The 17,335-nt window shown below is 40.2% G+C and overlaps 1 protein-coding gene and 1 long non-coding RNA gene across 2 annotated transcripts in view; one reads left to right on the top strand and one right to left on the bottom strand.

The window, feature by feature from the left end:
- Nucleotides 1-17,335, bottom strand: part of NUP210 (nucleoporin 210) — an 86,080-nt gene that overhangs the window by 46,735 nt on the left and 22,010 nt on the right. Inside the window, exons 6-12 of the mRNA XM_053377714.1 lie at nt 14,575-14,707; nt 13,858-14,016; nt 10,659-10,727; nt 9,540-9,646; nt 7,191-7,331; nt 4,230-4,367; nt 1,758-1,913 (exon numbers count right to left, since the gene is read on the bottom strand). Coding sequence (XP_053233689.1) covers nt 1,758-1,913; nt 4,230-4,367; nt 7,191-7,331; nt 9,540-9,646; nt 10,659-10,727; nt 13,858-14,016; nt 14,575-14,707 — 903 coding nt within the window. The remainder of the gene's footprint in view (nt 1-1,757; nt 1,914-4,229; nt 4,368-7,190; nt 7,332-9,539; nt 9,647-10,658; nt 10,728-13,857; nt 14,017-14,574; nt 14,708-17,335) is intronic.
- LOC128408277 (uncharacterized) lies at nt 1,176-7,196 on the top strand. Its single transcript, XR_008329017.1, has 4 exons — nt 1,176-1,235; nt 1,565-1,920; nt 3,689-4,345; nt 5,775-7,196. It is a non-coding gene; the product is annotated as an uncharacterized LOC128408277 (long non-coding RNA).

Here is a 17,335-nt window from a genome sequence, read left to right on the forward strand (position 1 = left end):
GGCCTGGTACCTGCTAATTAGTTCCTGTCTGCTTACTAGCCTGGGTCCACAATCACCCAGATTTACCCCTCCCAAACATACAACACATTCAGCACCTGGCTCTGCATGTATTCCTATTCATACTAGATTAGGTTTGCATGTGCACCTCTTTACAGTTGTTAAATATGGTAAGCTCTGATGGTGCCAATCATCTATTTGAAAAACTAGGAGGAAGAGGGGAAATTAAATCCAGAATCACAACAGGTGAGAAGTGTGGTTAACCATCTGTTTGACAGGTAAGTGTGCAGAAATCTGCATGAACTATGGATCAGTCATTATATATAATTGTAGCTGAAAATTGGCTCTCCAGGAGTTTAAAATGTTTGCAATTTCACTTTGGGAGGAGAACAGATAATTTGGAAAACTTATTTAGAAGCCTCCTTCTTCCTTTTCTGGCTAAAGACTATTTCAGGTAAGTCAATTTTGTGTCTTGGAACCTGAATTTCACCAATCCAATCTTTCTACAAGGTTTGTAGGAAGTGGAGGTTTTAACACGTGTCTTCAAATCTTTCTGCGGTTCTCTACATCTGTAGGGTGTTGGCATTTAGCCAGATGACAATGGATAAAGGACAGCATTATTCACTTTTAGCAATTTAAAAAGGAACCAAAATTAAAATGTTGGTCATTGTGACGGAAAGCTCAGGTAGACCAGAATTTAGTGATGCAGTGCTGTGAAATTTCCCCAGAGTGGTGTAGCTTGCAGAGTTGGCAGCAGGTACAGCTATCCAGAGGGGAGTGGAGACAGCACTTTGTGAGAGAAAAAGAAAAGCAGCTGGGAGTTGGTGTTCAGCTGGATAGGAGAATAGCCTCTGAGCTTTGTGTAAAGTGCACCCTGAGGAAAGTATCTATAGCCAGAGAAAGAAGTCTCTGAACTTAAAAGATAGTGACTATTGTCTTTTAAGAGTATACAGAGAAGTGAGAACTGGGAAGCTGAATTTGAAAAAGGAGAAGTAGAGTTGTGAGGAAACACTCTCCTTTGGTCTCATTTCAGGAAAAAGGAAACAGATCTTCCGGAAAGAGAGAGGAATAATTCCAAACCCATTAGGAGGGGTGTGGTGATCCCTTGGTCTGCTATACTAGTAGAAGAGCCTCAGGAACGAGATTAATAGAAGACGGGGAAACTGACAAAGTACCACCTCAAGGATTAAGACCTCAGCTGCAAAACTTATGCAGGTAGTTTAAGGAATTAAAATATGGTATGTATTTGCCATCTTGTTTAGAAATCCATAGCATCCACTGAATTGTTATATAAACATTAGTTAACAATTTCTTGAAATGATTCTACCTCCTGGCACATCTTTTGTTTTACCAGTTTTGTTGTAAAATGAAACCTTTTTCCTGTTTAACTTCCCTAAATTTCCAAGTGCTAGAGTTTTCTTTAAAAATAAGAAAATTAGCCAGTAGTAAGAGGGGGCATGCCTCAGTCATCCTGTGCATTTTATCCTGTTTTCCCCACTTGTCTCGTACTCCATATGTATGAAAAGCTGCTTCTGCAGTATTTAACAAACATAAATAATTCATCTAGGGAAACCCTCTTGTGAGAGAAGCAAAAGGATGTTCAACATTTCCTGTCTGCTCTGAAGCCCCACAAGTAGAATTCCCTAGGCACAGAAAGAGACATGAACTCTTCTGCTTCATGACTGATAGCACAGTGTGCCTTCTCTGCAGATTCTGATAAGACCCTTCTTGGAAGGAAAAGCAAAATAAGTATTACTTGCCTTCATTTCCCCGTAATGCAATGAATTCTGAACGTCACTGGCACGTATAATACTGACACCAATTTCATTTCCAGTGGTCATTACTCCCTTGACTGTTACTGTAGCAATGTTTTGGTTAGATGAGGACCAAGAAAAATTACCACTTCCACCATGAGCCTAGACGGTAAATGAAAAAACATAAAAAATAAATATATTCATTTTATTACTTGTTCTCATATATACCTCTAAGTTACCCATTCTGCAAATTACTCAAATAGATTAGAATAGCCTAGCCTAGAACTGCTAGCCAGACATTCATGGAGAGAAACACTCTTCCGCTGAACTAGAAACATCAGGGATCCACACTCTGCTGCATTTTAATCTCTTATTTCCTTACACAAAGATGTTTCATTCATAGTTATAATGGCCACAGACACCTCTCTCCCTCTGGTTCTCTATCGCCGGCAAAATTTTTGATACCGAGAGATACCTCAGTGATTAATAGTGCCAGTAGTCAGCATATCATTTCACAAGTCAGCACACAAGAGGCCCAGCATATAGCATTGCTGCGTTCTTAAGAACTCCGATTAATTCCATTTTACTGAAAGCCGGAGACAGCCAACTGAATGATTTCAAGTCTCAGTGCAGCTAACCTGTGTACTGCTGAAAGTGTTTTTCTACCAATGGGAATTTCTGAAAAGAATTAATGGCAAAAGGGGGCACAGAAAATTGATTTCTTGCTGTCATCATGTCTTTATTTTTAGTCTTAAGGGGAGGTTAGCTGTGTATATACATTGCTTCCGAAATTCATCAGAAGTCAGCCGTTGACAACAATGAAGAGCGCCAGTTTTCACTATGCTTCATGCAAAGGTCTGAATACTTTGGCCTGCAACACCCTTAGTCTTTCAAAGGACTCAGTAGCTGTAAAATGCATGTCATCAGCCCTAAGTCCTTTCCTAAAATCAAAACTGCTAGGTAAATCTTCACACATTTATCTTCATTTTGTGTTTGTGGCTTGAACAAGAAGATGCATTTACAGTACTCTGTTTTTATAGCGTGTAAACTATGGAGAGATGTATGACCTCACAGATCAAGCAACGGGATAGCTCTGTATGCTATGCATATCAGAGATGTATACCATCTGTTTCAGCTCTATAAAAAACCCACTGCCATAAGTAGAATATCGTCAATAGCAGTCTGATATGCATTATAAATTCTGGCAACGAGGAAAGAAAACCCAATAAGGGCAGTGTAAATTACCCACACTCTTCCACATGCAGAATTCCTTCCCACTCATCTTCTCCACTGGTCAGATTACTCTCCACATGCAGAGAGGTTGCACATGCAGGAGAGTTTCTCAAATTATCATAAATAATTTGTTTAGAATTATTCCAAGCAGAAACACAAATTTAAAAATCCCGGGAAATAATTTCACTTTCACAGGTCAAACTGCCCAAATAATCAAACATTTCTAAATAGGGGATGATCACCACCACACATCTCCCATACCCTTCTGGAGTTGGATTGGGTTCTAATACATTCTGTTCCCACTGCATCACCTCTCACATTCGGAGTGGAGGGGGTTGAATTAACAGAAGCACAAACCACGCACGCACACCAGCAGGAGCATCCATTGAGTAGAGTTCTGTTCAACAGATGCTCCTACCTGCGGAAGCAAAAATCTAGATTCACCCCCATAACTTAAATTTCATTCTCTCAAATCAGATTGCTTAACTAAGACTTCTGTATTTTTACATGTCAGAAACTCACACAGCTTGGCATTTATTCCTAAAGTGTGCTTCACATAGATGCCTCTTTTCAAGTTAAACCATTTCTCATACAAAGAGGACGAAAATCTTTGTAAGAGATCTGAAGAGCTCTGACACCCTTAAATGAGTTACCTGTAAACAAAACCAAAAAAAAGCTTGCGTAACAGAATTTGTTTTTCCCAGGAAAGTTCAAAGAAAAGATGCTTCTGGTTAACCTTATTCGCTGGAAACTGAGAAAGCATGAAAAGTGCAGAAGAAGAGTCATGGTTGGAAGATCTACTATAAATAAAGCCGTGGCCTTTGTCTCCCAACAGCAATGTTATTGCAATGGTGGATGAAACAGAGGAAGTGAAGTATGTCGGTGCGAGTGCTGCTCTGGCTATCTTCTCAGCAGTCAACAAAGCCCCTAACTTATGGAACCTACCTGCCACAAACCATAAGAATTTTTATTTGTTTTCCATTTGTTATTTTCTACCACCACAGGTTATGTTCTGCAATCATACCTACTTTAAAAGGAAGGCTCCTTAATCATAAGAGTGTGCCATAAAACAAAATGCAGTTCTGGAAGCAGCAGGTGTCAAATTGCAGCAGAAGAGTAACGAAATTCCATTTTCTAATAGAAAGAGGGTTGCAGCCTCAAAAGTTAATAACGTACAGTAGAGTCATCAAGTACCCAATAGCGAGGCGGACTGTTTTCTGCATTTAGATGGCTTTCAGCACTTACCTTTATTGTGTACTGATAGGCTCCAGCTTTCGGCTGCCATGGAAACGTCAAAATGCTTGGTGATAGAGCAATGGGAACATAAATGTCTACTTCTTGCTGATTCTGTACAGGAACAGGTAGTGTGTGAACACCTCCATCCTATTAAAATAAATTATGCACTAATTAAACTTTGTTTATTTGACAAAGTCTGTCTGAATCTTAAAAAGATGAAATGCCGGTGGGAACTTAGGGATGCTTATTTCATCTCTGACATGTTCATGAACTTCTGCATCATCACATACACTGGAGGCACTTCTCCATGTCTTCCTGTCTCTGAAGTTACATAGGTGGCCATCTCAGCTGGCACTCAATTTAATCTGCTTTCAGCACCAGGCAAAGACCTCTTTATTTTCCCCCTTTAAAGGCTGTGTGCTGATTACTATTTTGATAAGCTGTTTTACTGTTTTAATCTATAGTTGTCCCGAGAATATTACTGAAAGGTGTTGTAGTGTCTTTTAATAGTAGTAATAAAAATACATACATGGGCCAAGAAGCTGATACAGAGAGTGGCCTTCTAATTTGTGTTGCAGAGCACATTTTTGTCAACATATATGCATTAGAAATGTATGATATTGAGAACCTGAAGATATGGGTTCTGGTCCAAAGGCCTTACTACATTCTGGGGGCTTCATTTCAACTCCAAGCAAGTAATGTTAGGATCATAAGGTTGTTTCCAATATCAAAACTTTAGTTATATTCAGAGTGGATTCAGTGAAATTAATGAATCTTGCATCCATTGATTTCATTGGGTCTACTCTAAGTAACTCAGTTGGATATGCTCTACAGTTACCCCAAAAAGCAATGGCTAATCTACAGTATATAATAATTACTATTGTTAACCAAAGACACGTTGCTCACAATAATGTTAATTCTGAAAAAAACCACTTAGTATTTCCTACTACTACTACTACTACTACTACTACTACTACTACTACTACATTAGTATAAACACTTTAATAGCACTTTTAAATTCACGTATGTAACCTAGTTGTAATCCTTACAACAGCATTATAAAGTAAGTCAGTCTCCTTATTAAACTATGCATCACTTTCCACGCTTGGATAAGACCACATCCACTAAACTTTAAACCAGAAAGAAGTATATTTCAAAATAGAAGCTGTTTATCTGTTCCCATTAATGGGTTTTTCTGAACTCCATACCGGCAATTACATTCTAAGTCAAGAAACAATTCCCTAGACAATTATCCCAAGTAAATCAGCTTGCAACTATCCAGGGCTGCCAAGATCTGCAGCCTTGAGCAGCAACTTCTCATTAGTCACTGAAGCATTGCTTTATTTCCTGTGGGAGGTTGCTAACAAGATATTCTGGAATCAATGGTGTTGGTTATGGGGGCACTCAAAACTTTGGCATGGTGTTATATCCTTGGGGTACTTTGCACATCCAGACTGATAGCAGGGACTCAGTCACCAGTGGTCTATAGGAATGTTGCAGATTTAATTACCGTATATTATTATAACATTTCCTTTTGATACCCATGTTGGCTAGGTATGAAGAAAACCTCACAGCCCTGCCCTTTCCTTGGTGCCAGCGAAGCATATAACTGAACACTGAAGAAACTTGCCAGGCCTCCCTCATTCTATGAGCAACTTCAAAAGCCTCTTGCCTCTACAGCAGCTTCAGGACCAACAGGGACCAGATTGTTAAGAAATCATTGTCAACACTATTGAAAAAAAATGATTAAAGGTACCCCCCCCAAACCAGAGTCCTTTCTGTTGGGGATAATTCAGACTGATATTCCCAGGTGTCAGAAAAGGTTATCTATGTATGCTACCACTGCAGCCCGTGTTTTGTTAGCCCCAAAATGGAAAATGAGCGATGTCCCAACTAAAGAAGAATGGCAACTTAAATTGACAAAATATGTACAACCTGCAGACTTAACATATAGAATAAGAGAACAAGAAGAACATATGTTTAAAAAAGACTGGAAAACGTTTATTGAATATATGGGAAATAATTGTATACAGCTGAAAACGCTGGCAGCATTAAGATAAATCCAACAGTGTAAACAAGTTTTGATGGATGCAATAATGGAATACTGAATGGTATAATTTTTGTAAAATATGCAGGGATTTATGATATGTAAAATGAACCATGGAAAGAGAAGAAGCGAAGTCATTGATATAGTAAGGATGGAAAATGAGTATTTTAAATTGTTATATATATAACAACAGTAGGAAGGACTGTTCCTTCCTACCCCATTTGTCTTCAGTAATCAAAAAGACACAGGAAGGGCTACAAAACTTGCAAATTGGGGCCAGTCTATAGGAAGTTAGCTCTACAGCTTATCCTCATGTTTTGGAAATTATTGAAGCCCAATTGAAACATTCCACTTAATTGTTTGGTAAAGGTTTTACCGGACTGTCCTGCCTAGGATGTTTGAATGCTCCCTGTAGGAGAGGGAAAGCCCTTAACTTCAAGCATATATAAAAGAGTCAGGTTAACAAATAGAGGCAACCTAGTCTGCTCCCAAACACATTATTTTCTTTAGTATACAGTGGGCTTTTTCATCATGGCTGAGCAACTCATATCTATAGCATGAAACAGTACAGTTCAGAAAAAGCTTTACTGCTTGAATACACTACTTAGAAAAAAGCCCCAGTGATCAAAAATGTCCAACTGAGTTGCTTCAAATTAATGTATTTAGGGATATGTAGTCAGTTTGCGATTGTGAAGACAATTACTTGAAATGAAATTCTACTGAAATCAATGGAACTTATTTTCAAATAGATGTGCTTATAGTTGTAAGGAGTCCTCCGTTTCTATTAAAACAAGTTAATTCCCACTCCCCCTTGACTTTGTTGAACTTCAATGTATCATATTTGCTCTTAAGATACCCTTCAGGTTCAAGGCTTCAGCTTTAAACAAATGCAAGACAAAATGTTCCTCTTTCAACAGACATACCTGATCTACAACAGATGTTAAAGAAGCACTTATAATGGTGTGTCCCTCCTTTATCGCTTTCACATGATGATATGAACCATTTGGAGAGGACTGAAGAACCTTGAAGTATGCTTTTGGCCAGGAAATATCAATTCTGAGATTCTGAAATTTAAAAAGGATGAGTTACTTGGACATAAGAGGCTGTACTCTGAATAAAACACAAATGAATATATGACACAGAAGTACTATAATAGATCTAGGAAAGATTGAGCTGAACTTCATTCACAAAGCAAGGCTTTCCTAACACCTTCGGCTGACTATAGTTCACTGTGCCCTCTGCACAATCCTGGGGATCTCTGGCAATGCTGTGGGCTGGGGCAAGGGAAGTGACAGCAGCTGCAGGACAGGGAAATAAGAGCAATTTAGCAGGGTTATCTTGTGAAAATTGAAGAGTTTTTCTGCTTATGCAAGAAATTTCCAGATCCAAACCAATAAATGGTATTTCCAATTTTGTTCTACTCAGCTAAATTCTACTCACGAGTAGACTCAATGAAATTAAGAGACCTAAGTTAGCCCTCGCCATTAACCTCTATGAGTCCGCTCCGAGTTGTTTGTCTAATGTTGGTTATGGTTCCAACCACCCAATCTTTTCATATGTTACTACTCATATTTGGTGCTTTACTTGCCCTGCTCTAGTGTTTTAATAGTAGGCAGGCATATACAGGTAAAGCTAACTGACTTAATCTAAGCATGCCAGCCTGCTTTCAGAGATACAGAAAGCGTGTTCTCTTTCATAGAGAGCACGGGTTGCGGTGGGGACTGACAAGCCACCCCTCTGTTGCTGGGCGGGTCAGTATGGAAGACCATCCGTAGTGATTGGGCGGTTGGGTTACTGGGCAAATTTTGGTGTTGTCATTTAGGGGGATGGACTAAAGGTTATAAAGCAAGGCACGCAGCACTGACTGGGCACTTTTGCTGCGTGCATCGGATCACCCGCCCACCCTCCCTAATTTAGGGCTATTTGCGTTGACCTTGCTATGCCTGTCATGGGGTCGTCTGCTTTTGGGGCAGGGGCCTGTTAGGAATTTTGTCCATTTGGCTGATTGGCTGGTGCCATTTGGTTTTTGCCTACCGCGTAGCAAATCGTCACAACTTGTAAGGCTGCGGTTAGGCATTGGTTAAAAAATTGATTGGTGGAGGGGTATGGATTGGCGGTGCCTGCCCCTCCAATGCTGCTGCTGCATGGGAATTCCGTTAAAGGAATCTAGGGGCTTGCCATTGTTTCGTCCATAGCCCTGAATGGGGGTGGGCCGCACAAGCCCCCGGGAGCATGTGGGGAGGGGTGAAGGTCTGGTACCCGGCCCCATGCTCGCCCCAATATTGTTTTCCCTTACTGGCTTTCACTGGAATCCAGAAGTCAGTTCTGTCCCGGGGTGGGGGACAGATAGTCAGAACCAATGCCTAATCAACCACTCACATTTATGTATTTTAATAAAGCTGTGGCCAAAATTATGCCAAAAACCTTAAACAAAAATTATGTGTGAATTGTGAATTATTTAGGGGTGGCCTGGCGACCTCGACGTGCAAATAGGGCTAAGTAAAACAATATGGCAACCTGACTTGATAAAAAAGAGACAGCAGGCTCAAAACATTTTTTGCTCCTTTCAGTCACCAGAGTGAAGACCATTCCCTCAGTCCTAATTTAAACTGGTAGCAAAATCCCGCAATTTCTTAAAATATCATTAGACAATAGCCAGATTCCAGAATTCTGTACCCATGGGTACTGAGGGCACCAAATATGTGAAGGAGTCAATGGGAATATATGGGGCTAGCCCTATCCCTCAAGGCCTATGTGCATGCCAGCCACTCATGCTCCCCTTAGGTGATACATGATCACTATCAGCTTGAAGGTAACCAATAATAATAATAATAATAATTTGTATACAGCCCTCCATCCAAAGATCCCCGGGTGGTTAGTAACATAAAAATACAAACTGAGAATAGAAAATACAATACAAAACAAAAACAAACCAAAAACATCCCAACACTTTGGGAATGTTAATCAGCCAAACAGCTGGCTGAAGAGAAACCTTTTTGCCTGATGCCTAAAGATATGTAATGAAGGCACCAGGTGAGCCTCCCTGGGGACAGCACTCCATAAATAGGGAGCCAACACAGAAAAGGACTATTCTTGAGTTGCCATAGAGAAAACCCTATGTATACAGAAATGACCTCCTTCAAGCTGAAGCTGCTCACTCATCACATACTGGGCTGAAGTGAGCTCATTTCTCCATAAATATTAAACACCTGAATAAGAATACACACACACAAACACATTTAAGAGAAAATGTATGCCCATATTTCACTTACATCTGATAAGTGCACCTTATTACTTGATTTATCATACACATCAACAGTGATTTCATAGAGCCTCTCTGTTTCCAAGACCCACCTATCAGCAGGATAAATTGAAAATCCTATAAAGTAGAAAAGCAATGAAAATCATACTGTACAGAAATACATATTTGATAAAGGGTTATCAGAATCATATTTTCAATAAAATACTCTTATTTTGTTGATAAGAGGCTTCTAATATTCAGCCAGGGCATTAGAGTTTGACACAATAAAAATTAAGCAACAATCACATTCTGTGACTGTAGAAAAATAATTAAGTAAATATTTATTACTTTACTTGTAGGTCCCAAAGGGTTCCCTGATCTGCAACTATCTATCAATAATAAATAATAATAATAATAATAATAATAATAATAATGTATTTATTTATACCCCGCCTATCTGGCTAGGTTTCCCCAGCCACTGTGGGCAGCTTCCAACAGAACACTAAAATACAATAACTTATTAAACTTTAAAAACTTCCCTAAACAGGCCTGCCTTCAGATGTCGTCTAAAAGTCTGGTAGTTGTTGTTCTCTTTGACATCTGGTGGGAGAGCGTTCCACAGGGTGGGTGCCACTACTGAGAAGGCCCTCTGCCTGGTTCCCTGTAACTGTAATCTATCTATCTCTCTATCTCTCTGTCGTGTGTGTGTGTGTGTGTATTATAGCTAGAAACATAAGAGCTTCAAGCAACGATAATAGGCAAGAGTACTTTCCGTGGCCCAGAGAAAATGCTTGGAAACAGGGAAAGGACATTTGAGAAAGGGCTTGGAACCACAGATTAATAAGAGGCACGTAAGCTCATGGCTTTGCATATGATAAGCACAATGTTTAACCATTCTACACATTTGCAAATCTAATGAAAATGAGATATTTGAAAATTTGAACTAGTAGGCTGTAATTATGGCCATGCAAATTTAAAGGCCACCCACCAGTCACCCACAGATATGAATTATATTAAAAACACATCAACATACTGTAATATAAATGGACACATTAAGTTATTATAGCTGGAAGAAAGAAATTATTTATTTCCCCCCAAAGTTAACAAGACAAAACTGACAGATTCATTTGATTGAACATCTAGTACTCACCTAAGTATCCAGGGTCTACAACATAAATGGTGCCATTTGGCAATTTGGAAGCACCTTTCATAGAAATGCTTGGAAACTGGTCAAGGTCAAGAGATACAGTAAGTTACAAGCAATTTCTTCTTTAACTAAAACTAAAGAGGAGAATAACGCATCATAAAGAACACAGTGGGCTATGTTTGCATATGACACTACACTGTGATCTAATGCTGCATGCATGAGCTGCAGTGAGCCTAAACAAAGCATCGGGCTCAGGAATCCCACTTCCTCCCAGGAAGCCATGCAAAATACTTAGTTGAAGTTTAGTTTCACTTTGTTGCCTTGTTGCAGGGGTTGGCAGGGGGCCGGTCCACTGTCCCTCAGACCTTGTGGGGGGCCAGACTATATTGGGGGGGGGGAATGAACGAGGGACGATGAGCGGCATGCAAAAGGGCTCCGGAGTGAGGCTGCTTTAAATGGCGGCCATTTGTGTGGCTCCTGTGTCTTGTGAGTTGCAGGGGCTGGTGGGGGTGGCGGAGGAATGATGAGCGGTGTGCGAAAGGGCTCTCGAGAGCGGCTGGCACCAACAAAGCCCAGCCCCCTTCCTCCTCTAGGCAGGGCGGGGAGAAGCCAGAAGGAGGGAGGGAGGAGGTGCTGCTGTGGTGTATGTGGGGGGGGGGAGAATGGTGCAGCCTGAACGATCAGAATCAGATCCACGCAGCAATTCCCGAACTGTCCATGGCCCAGATCTAGAAGGCAATCAGGCCGGATCCGGCCCCCGGGCTTTAGTCTGCCTACCCATGCCTTGTTGTAAACTCAGATTCCTGGGTCAAACTCTTATTAGATAAACAAGTCAGCTTCATAACCCATAGCCTGAAGTTAGTTTGCTTTGCAATTTACCAGTTTCCTAGTTCATAGAACCAGTGCTTTTTTCTGGGGGAACGCATGGGTTCGCATACCCCTAAACATTTTGTGAATCTAACAGGAGAAGAAATTTAATTTTTTTTAGTTTGTTCTCTAGCACAGTGAATCGTCAGTTCCATTGCTACAATGGTGGCCTTTTGTCCATTTACTGTATTTATTTCCCCTGATTTACTGTATTTATTTCGACTGATTTGTACTATAAAATAGTGATTTTCTTGAGTCAAAATGAGAGTACCCCTAAACATTTTTTTTTAGGAAAAAAGCACTGCATAGAACATGATATGCTGCCCTTCATAAAAATGAAACTAATCTTCAATGAAATCCTCCTGGCTGCACAGGACAAGGAGAAGGAAGAGGGAGTTCATGGGATAGCTCAGTTGGTAGAACATGAAACTCTTAATGTCATGGTCATGGGTTCGAGCCCCATGTTGGGCAAAAAGATTCTTGCATTGCAGGGGGTTGGACTAGATGACCCTTGGGGTTGCTTCCAACTCTGCAATTCAATCATTCTGTGTGCTTTAAATGAGCTCACTATAGCACATGCACATAGTATTAATCCAGGCATCCCCAACCTTCAGCCCTCCAGATGTTTTGGACAACAATTCCCATCATCCCTGACCCTGGTCCTGTTAGCTAGGCATGATGGGAGTTGTAGGCCAAAACATCTGGAGGGCCAAAGGTTGGGGATGCCTGTAAACTATGGTTTAGCATTATATGTTAATGCAGCCGGTGACTTGATACTCACATAATCTTCCTAACAAGAGTTTTAATAAACAGTTCCTGGAGTCTGGATGCAGCAGACTAGTATGGACAAAAGTGTAAGTAGATGCTTCTCACAGCTGCCATAGTGGGAGGGGTGAGTGCAAAAGCCTGACATTTTACATGCCTTCCTCCTGTAGTGAGAATCATGGTTTCCTGTTCCACCTGAATCAAACTAATACCTTTTATAATTATATTTATGTTTGGCACAAGATGAACTGCATTTCCTGGAGGTAGAACTACACTTCATTGTATGGCAATTAAGGCAGACAAACACCAAACAGAGAGGGAACTGTGATACTCAACTTGCAACAACTTAAGATTGAATGGTTCCATACACTATGTTGCATTTTGCCTAACCACTGTAGAAAAAGATTTATTTATTTTGCAAGGTTTATATATCACTTGATTGTAATAAAACAAATACAATCATCACTAAACATGCTACTTTTTAAAACCTTCAAAAATAATAATCAATGATAAGCATATGTCAACGTTCTGCATTTCTGGATAGGCTTGCCTAAACAAAAATGGATTTAGCAGGTGCCGAAAAGAGTATAGTGAAGGCACCTGCCTGATGTCAACAGGCAAGAAATTCCAAAGTGAAATGCTGCCACATTAAAATATCAATTTCTTACAAGTGCAGAAGGAGTATTACATGCCACCTGTAACAGTGCCAGTTTTGCAGGTTGAAGCAGTCCAGAAGGCATATACAGAGAAAGGAAATCTCACAAGTAAACTGGTCCCAAGCTGTTAAAGGCTTTATATAATAACAGAAACAACTTGAACTTGGCCCAGTATCAAATCAGGGTCTCACTTCTGACAGCAATGGTGCTGCAGAATTCTGCAACTGCAGCACCCAAATCAAGTGCAAGGAACGTCCCACACAGAATGCAGTGCAGTAATCCAGTCTTGAAGCAACCAATGCATGACCCCCTCCCAAAGTCTAGATCACACAGCTTCCGTTTCAGTTACCATGTTTTTAAATTGTTCTAGGCCATTGCAGCTGCAGCTGCCACAACTGTACAGAAGCACAAGATACCCCCCTATGTATTCCCAATGCTGCTGTAAGTACTGAGCTAAGCCAATGTTTGAACTAACCTTGACAAAACAAAATTTAAAAAATCCTTCCAGTAGCACCTTAGAGACCAACTAAGTTTGTTATTGGTATGAACTTTTGTGTGCATGCACACTTCTTCAGATACTTCTTCTTCTACAGATACCTGTAACTAGAACTATGAAAGGCACCACATTGAACTAACCTTGGTTATAGTTTGTGGTTAGTCTGGAAACTGCTTAGCCACAAACCTTGGTTCAGACCACATGCTAAGCCAAAACTTAAATTAGTTCATCATGACACAGCTGTGAGCTTCTATCTGGGAGCCTGATTGTTCCAGCATTTGTGCTAATCCAAGGTTTGACCCAGCGCGACATGCGAACTAGGTCATAGTGGCTAGTTCTCCAACTGCTGCATGAGCCAAAATCTATAATTTCATCAAGCTTCAAGGCTAACAAGTAGGACGCTATTCAAAAAGGATATTTTTGTGGCAAAGTACAACGTTCGTCTGTCCCCGCTGCAATGCAGTAACTCTGGATGTTGCCTGATCCAACTTGGCAACAGCCCAGGCTGGATCTCCCCCAGGGCTGAGTGTTTTGTTCTGAAGCTGCAGTTCATACTGATCAGAAGGCATTATTAATTCTGTACATATAGGAAGAAGACACAAGAAATAATGAGAGCATAAAGGTGTCACCCTTGGAGTCCTGTCAGTGTAAAATATCGAGTCATCAATAAATTTGTTATGATAAATAAAAAGAAAAATGGATTGAAGCAGCAACTCAAATCAAGTGAAGGAAATACCTTATACTCTCTAAAACTGGTTTGCGCAACAGATAAAAGTATAAATCCATATACTACTACTGAGAGTTCTTTTGTATAGACACACACAGAGGATAGTGTTTGTAGGAATACACTCAGGTTGATATGATGTAGCCTAACTGAAACCTTCCTTCCTGTCACAAGAGTTTGGAGGAAATGTCTGCCAGATGGCATATTAAAATGACGCGTCAAAATTTGGCTCAGTGAACTGCAACTCACAGTCTCCGTTTCACCCTTCTTGACTTAAATGAGGATATGTACAGGTCTATAGATACACATAAAAGGTGGTAATCATTTCTGTCAGGTATATCTGCATTCCAGTCTTTCTCAGAGAATGGCTGAATACAAAATATCAACATTTGAAAAAACAAAAAGACAAACCTGTAATCTTCCCCTGTCTTATTTTCTGAACTTTATATTGCACTGACATTCCTACAAGTAGGTAGATATCATAAGCTGGATTCAGAATGATGTTTTCCAAAATAAACAACCTGACTTCAGCAGCAGGTACATTCTGTAGGTTAAAAAAGAAAAGGCGGGGGGGGGGAGAGAGAATATAGGTTTAAAAACTCTCACACAAATGGGATTTCCAAAGAAACAGTTAGGTTCATGGTAAAGTTTTAACTTCATTCACTGAAAAACAAACTTGGAAAATGTAAAGCAAGAAAAGCACTCATTTTGTTTTGAAATAACAGCTGGTTGCATTGCCCTTTCAGAAGGGATAGGAGCAAATTAAGGTAGTGTTATGAGCTTGTGGGCTGTATGCAGAGACCCTTCTAATGCTACTTAGAGTAGACCTATGAAGTTAATAAAGGGAAAGGGAAAAGGACCACTAACCGTTAGGTCCAGTCGCGGATGACTCTGGGGTTGCAGCGCTCATCTCGCTTTACTGGCCGAGGGAGCCGGTGTATAGCTTCTGGGTCATGTGGCCAGCATGACTAAGCCACTTCTGGCGAACCAGAGCAGCGCACGGAAACGCCGTTTACCTTCCTGCCTATTTATCTACTTGCACTTTGACATGCTTTTGAATTGCTAGGTTGGCAGGAGCAGGGACTGAGCAACGAAAGCTCACCCCGTTGCGGGGATTCGAACTGCTGACTTTCTGATAGGCAAGCCCTAGGCCAATTCAGGTTCAGGAGTTTTATTTGGTCTGCCTGAGTAGGACTTAGGTACAACCGGTTGTGATCAAGCATGCAACTGTCTCCAGTAAAGATCCCCAAATTAATAGCTCTGCCAATGCTTGTAAGGTGCAAGATTTCAGGGGTCCCAGGAGCTGGCTACAACTGAGTCCAGTTGGCCTTGCAAAATGTACATATTACCTTGCTTGTTGTGGAATTAAGCAATAATAAATAACCATGCTGCTTCCACTGTGTGGACACCACCTTCTTGGTGAGCAGAGGATATCTATCTATCTATCTATCTATCTATCTATCTATCTATCATCTATCTATATCATCTCCCACACCTTGGAGCAAGCACAAAGTTCCAACTTAACTGAGCTTCTTGATAAGAATCGAGAAAATCCAATTTCCACAAGTCCTTTTTATTGCATACCAGGAAACAGAAGACCGTATGATACACTACTGTGTAAAATACAGAATGTGACCTGTTTATAAGAATAACTTACTCCCAAACTTTTTTTTTAAAGCTTACAGTATCTTCTCACATAAGCACATAATTTCGTCATTACTCTATAGATAGCAAAATCTCTATAGATAGCAAAATGTATAAAGTTCTACTGGAGTCTGCTGAAGGATAGGTTCTTTGGGTTTTTTAAAAAAACTTCAATAGTTTGGCAATCCTCTATTTGTATGTCTTGGTGTTAAATTTGGGGGTTTGGACAGCAGAGTTTTAACAGGGCTTAACATCCTCAGGAGTCAGAGGCCAGGTGTGCCAGCTGCATCCTTTTTCAGGCAAATGACTTGGCTAATGGCCCTGAATAGCTGACCTGTCTTATCTTCCTTGAGGGTTCTGATGGAGTCAGGTAACTCTCTCCCCCCCACCCCCACTCCAAGAATAATGTAATCTAATGAAGAATGTCCAGTTTTGAGTTCTGAAAAGTAACTTCTACAGCTCCCTCTTTGGGGGATCTGTTGCTATAGACAAGTGCTTTGCTGTCTGTCTCCGCCTTTGCTCAACTTGTATATTTGCACATAAACTCCTATGTCTCCATTGATCTCCATTTCAAAGGAAAGCAAGTCAGGGTAAGCATTGCCCCAGGAACTTCTTGCTGCCTGAGGAACAGAGACGCTGCATGTTGTGGTGTTTTTCCCAGTACAGTGGTCTGTCTTTTAAAACATTAGTTTTTTTAAAAATAGAAAAAAGTTATCTACCTGAACAGTACCAAGTCTAGTTTTTGCCTTTGAGAATAGATGTACATTATTCAATTCTGCGGTTATAATTACTTTTTCTTGAAAGTATTTTCTTGGTGCTTTTGGGGGAAGAAATGAATGTCAACTTGTCAGAGAAAACTGAATGCAGCAAGTTAACTTAAGCAACTGTATTTTGTATTGCCATGTGGGTATTCTGCAGTGCTATGTGGATGAATGAAGTATGGTTTTCAATTTTCTCTGAGCTCACATGTGGGTTATAAAGAACACAGTGAGAAGGGATTCCTTAACATCTCTAGTGAAAATGTTCTACTCGCTCAAGTCAGCTCAGCCAGGAAAGCAGAGGAAGAAGTGTGGAGAAAAATGCTGGAGAATTATTTGAAAAAGAGAAAGATATATGCCAACTTTAAATGACAGCAAAGAGTTGATTTGCAAAAAAAGATAAATTACATTTTATGTAATTTCAAAAGTTAATTTTCCTTTTTTAAAAAACAAAAGGTTGAGAAGACACACACATAATGACTGTGTACACATTCTACCTTTTAAGCACATTCTTTCCCTCAAAGAATTCTGGAAGTTGTAGCTTATTCCTTACAGAGTTACAATTTCCAGGACCCTTAAAAAACAACATTGCCCTGAATTCTTTGAGGGAAAGAATGAGTTTTAAAGGCAGAATGTGTACACAGCCTTTATGTGTGTGTGTCTTTTCAGTCCTTTCTTTGCGAGGTCACAGAAGGGAAAAGCATATTTTTAGTTGATGTCCCCAGTGAAGGAGTTCTTGAGAGAACCTGATTTTTTTACATTTATCTTTG

The sequence above is a fragment of the Podarcis raffonei genome, chromosome 2 (genome assembly GCF_027172205.1).
Source record: "Podarcis raffonei isolate rPodRaf1 chromosome 2, rPodRaf1.pri, whole genome shotgun sequence".
NCBI lineage: Eukaryota > Metazoa > Chordata > Lepidosauria > Squamata > Lacertidae > Podarcis > Podarcis raffonei.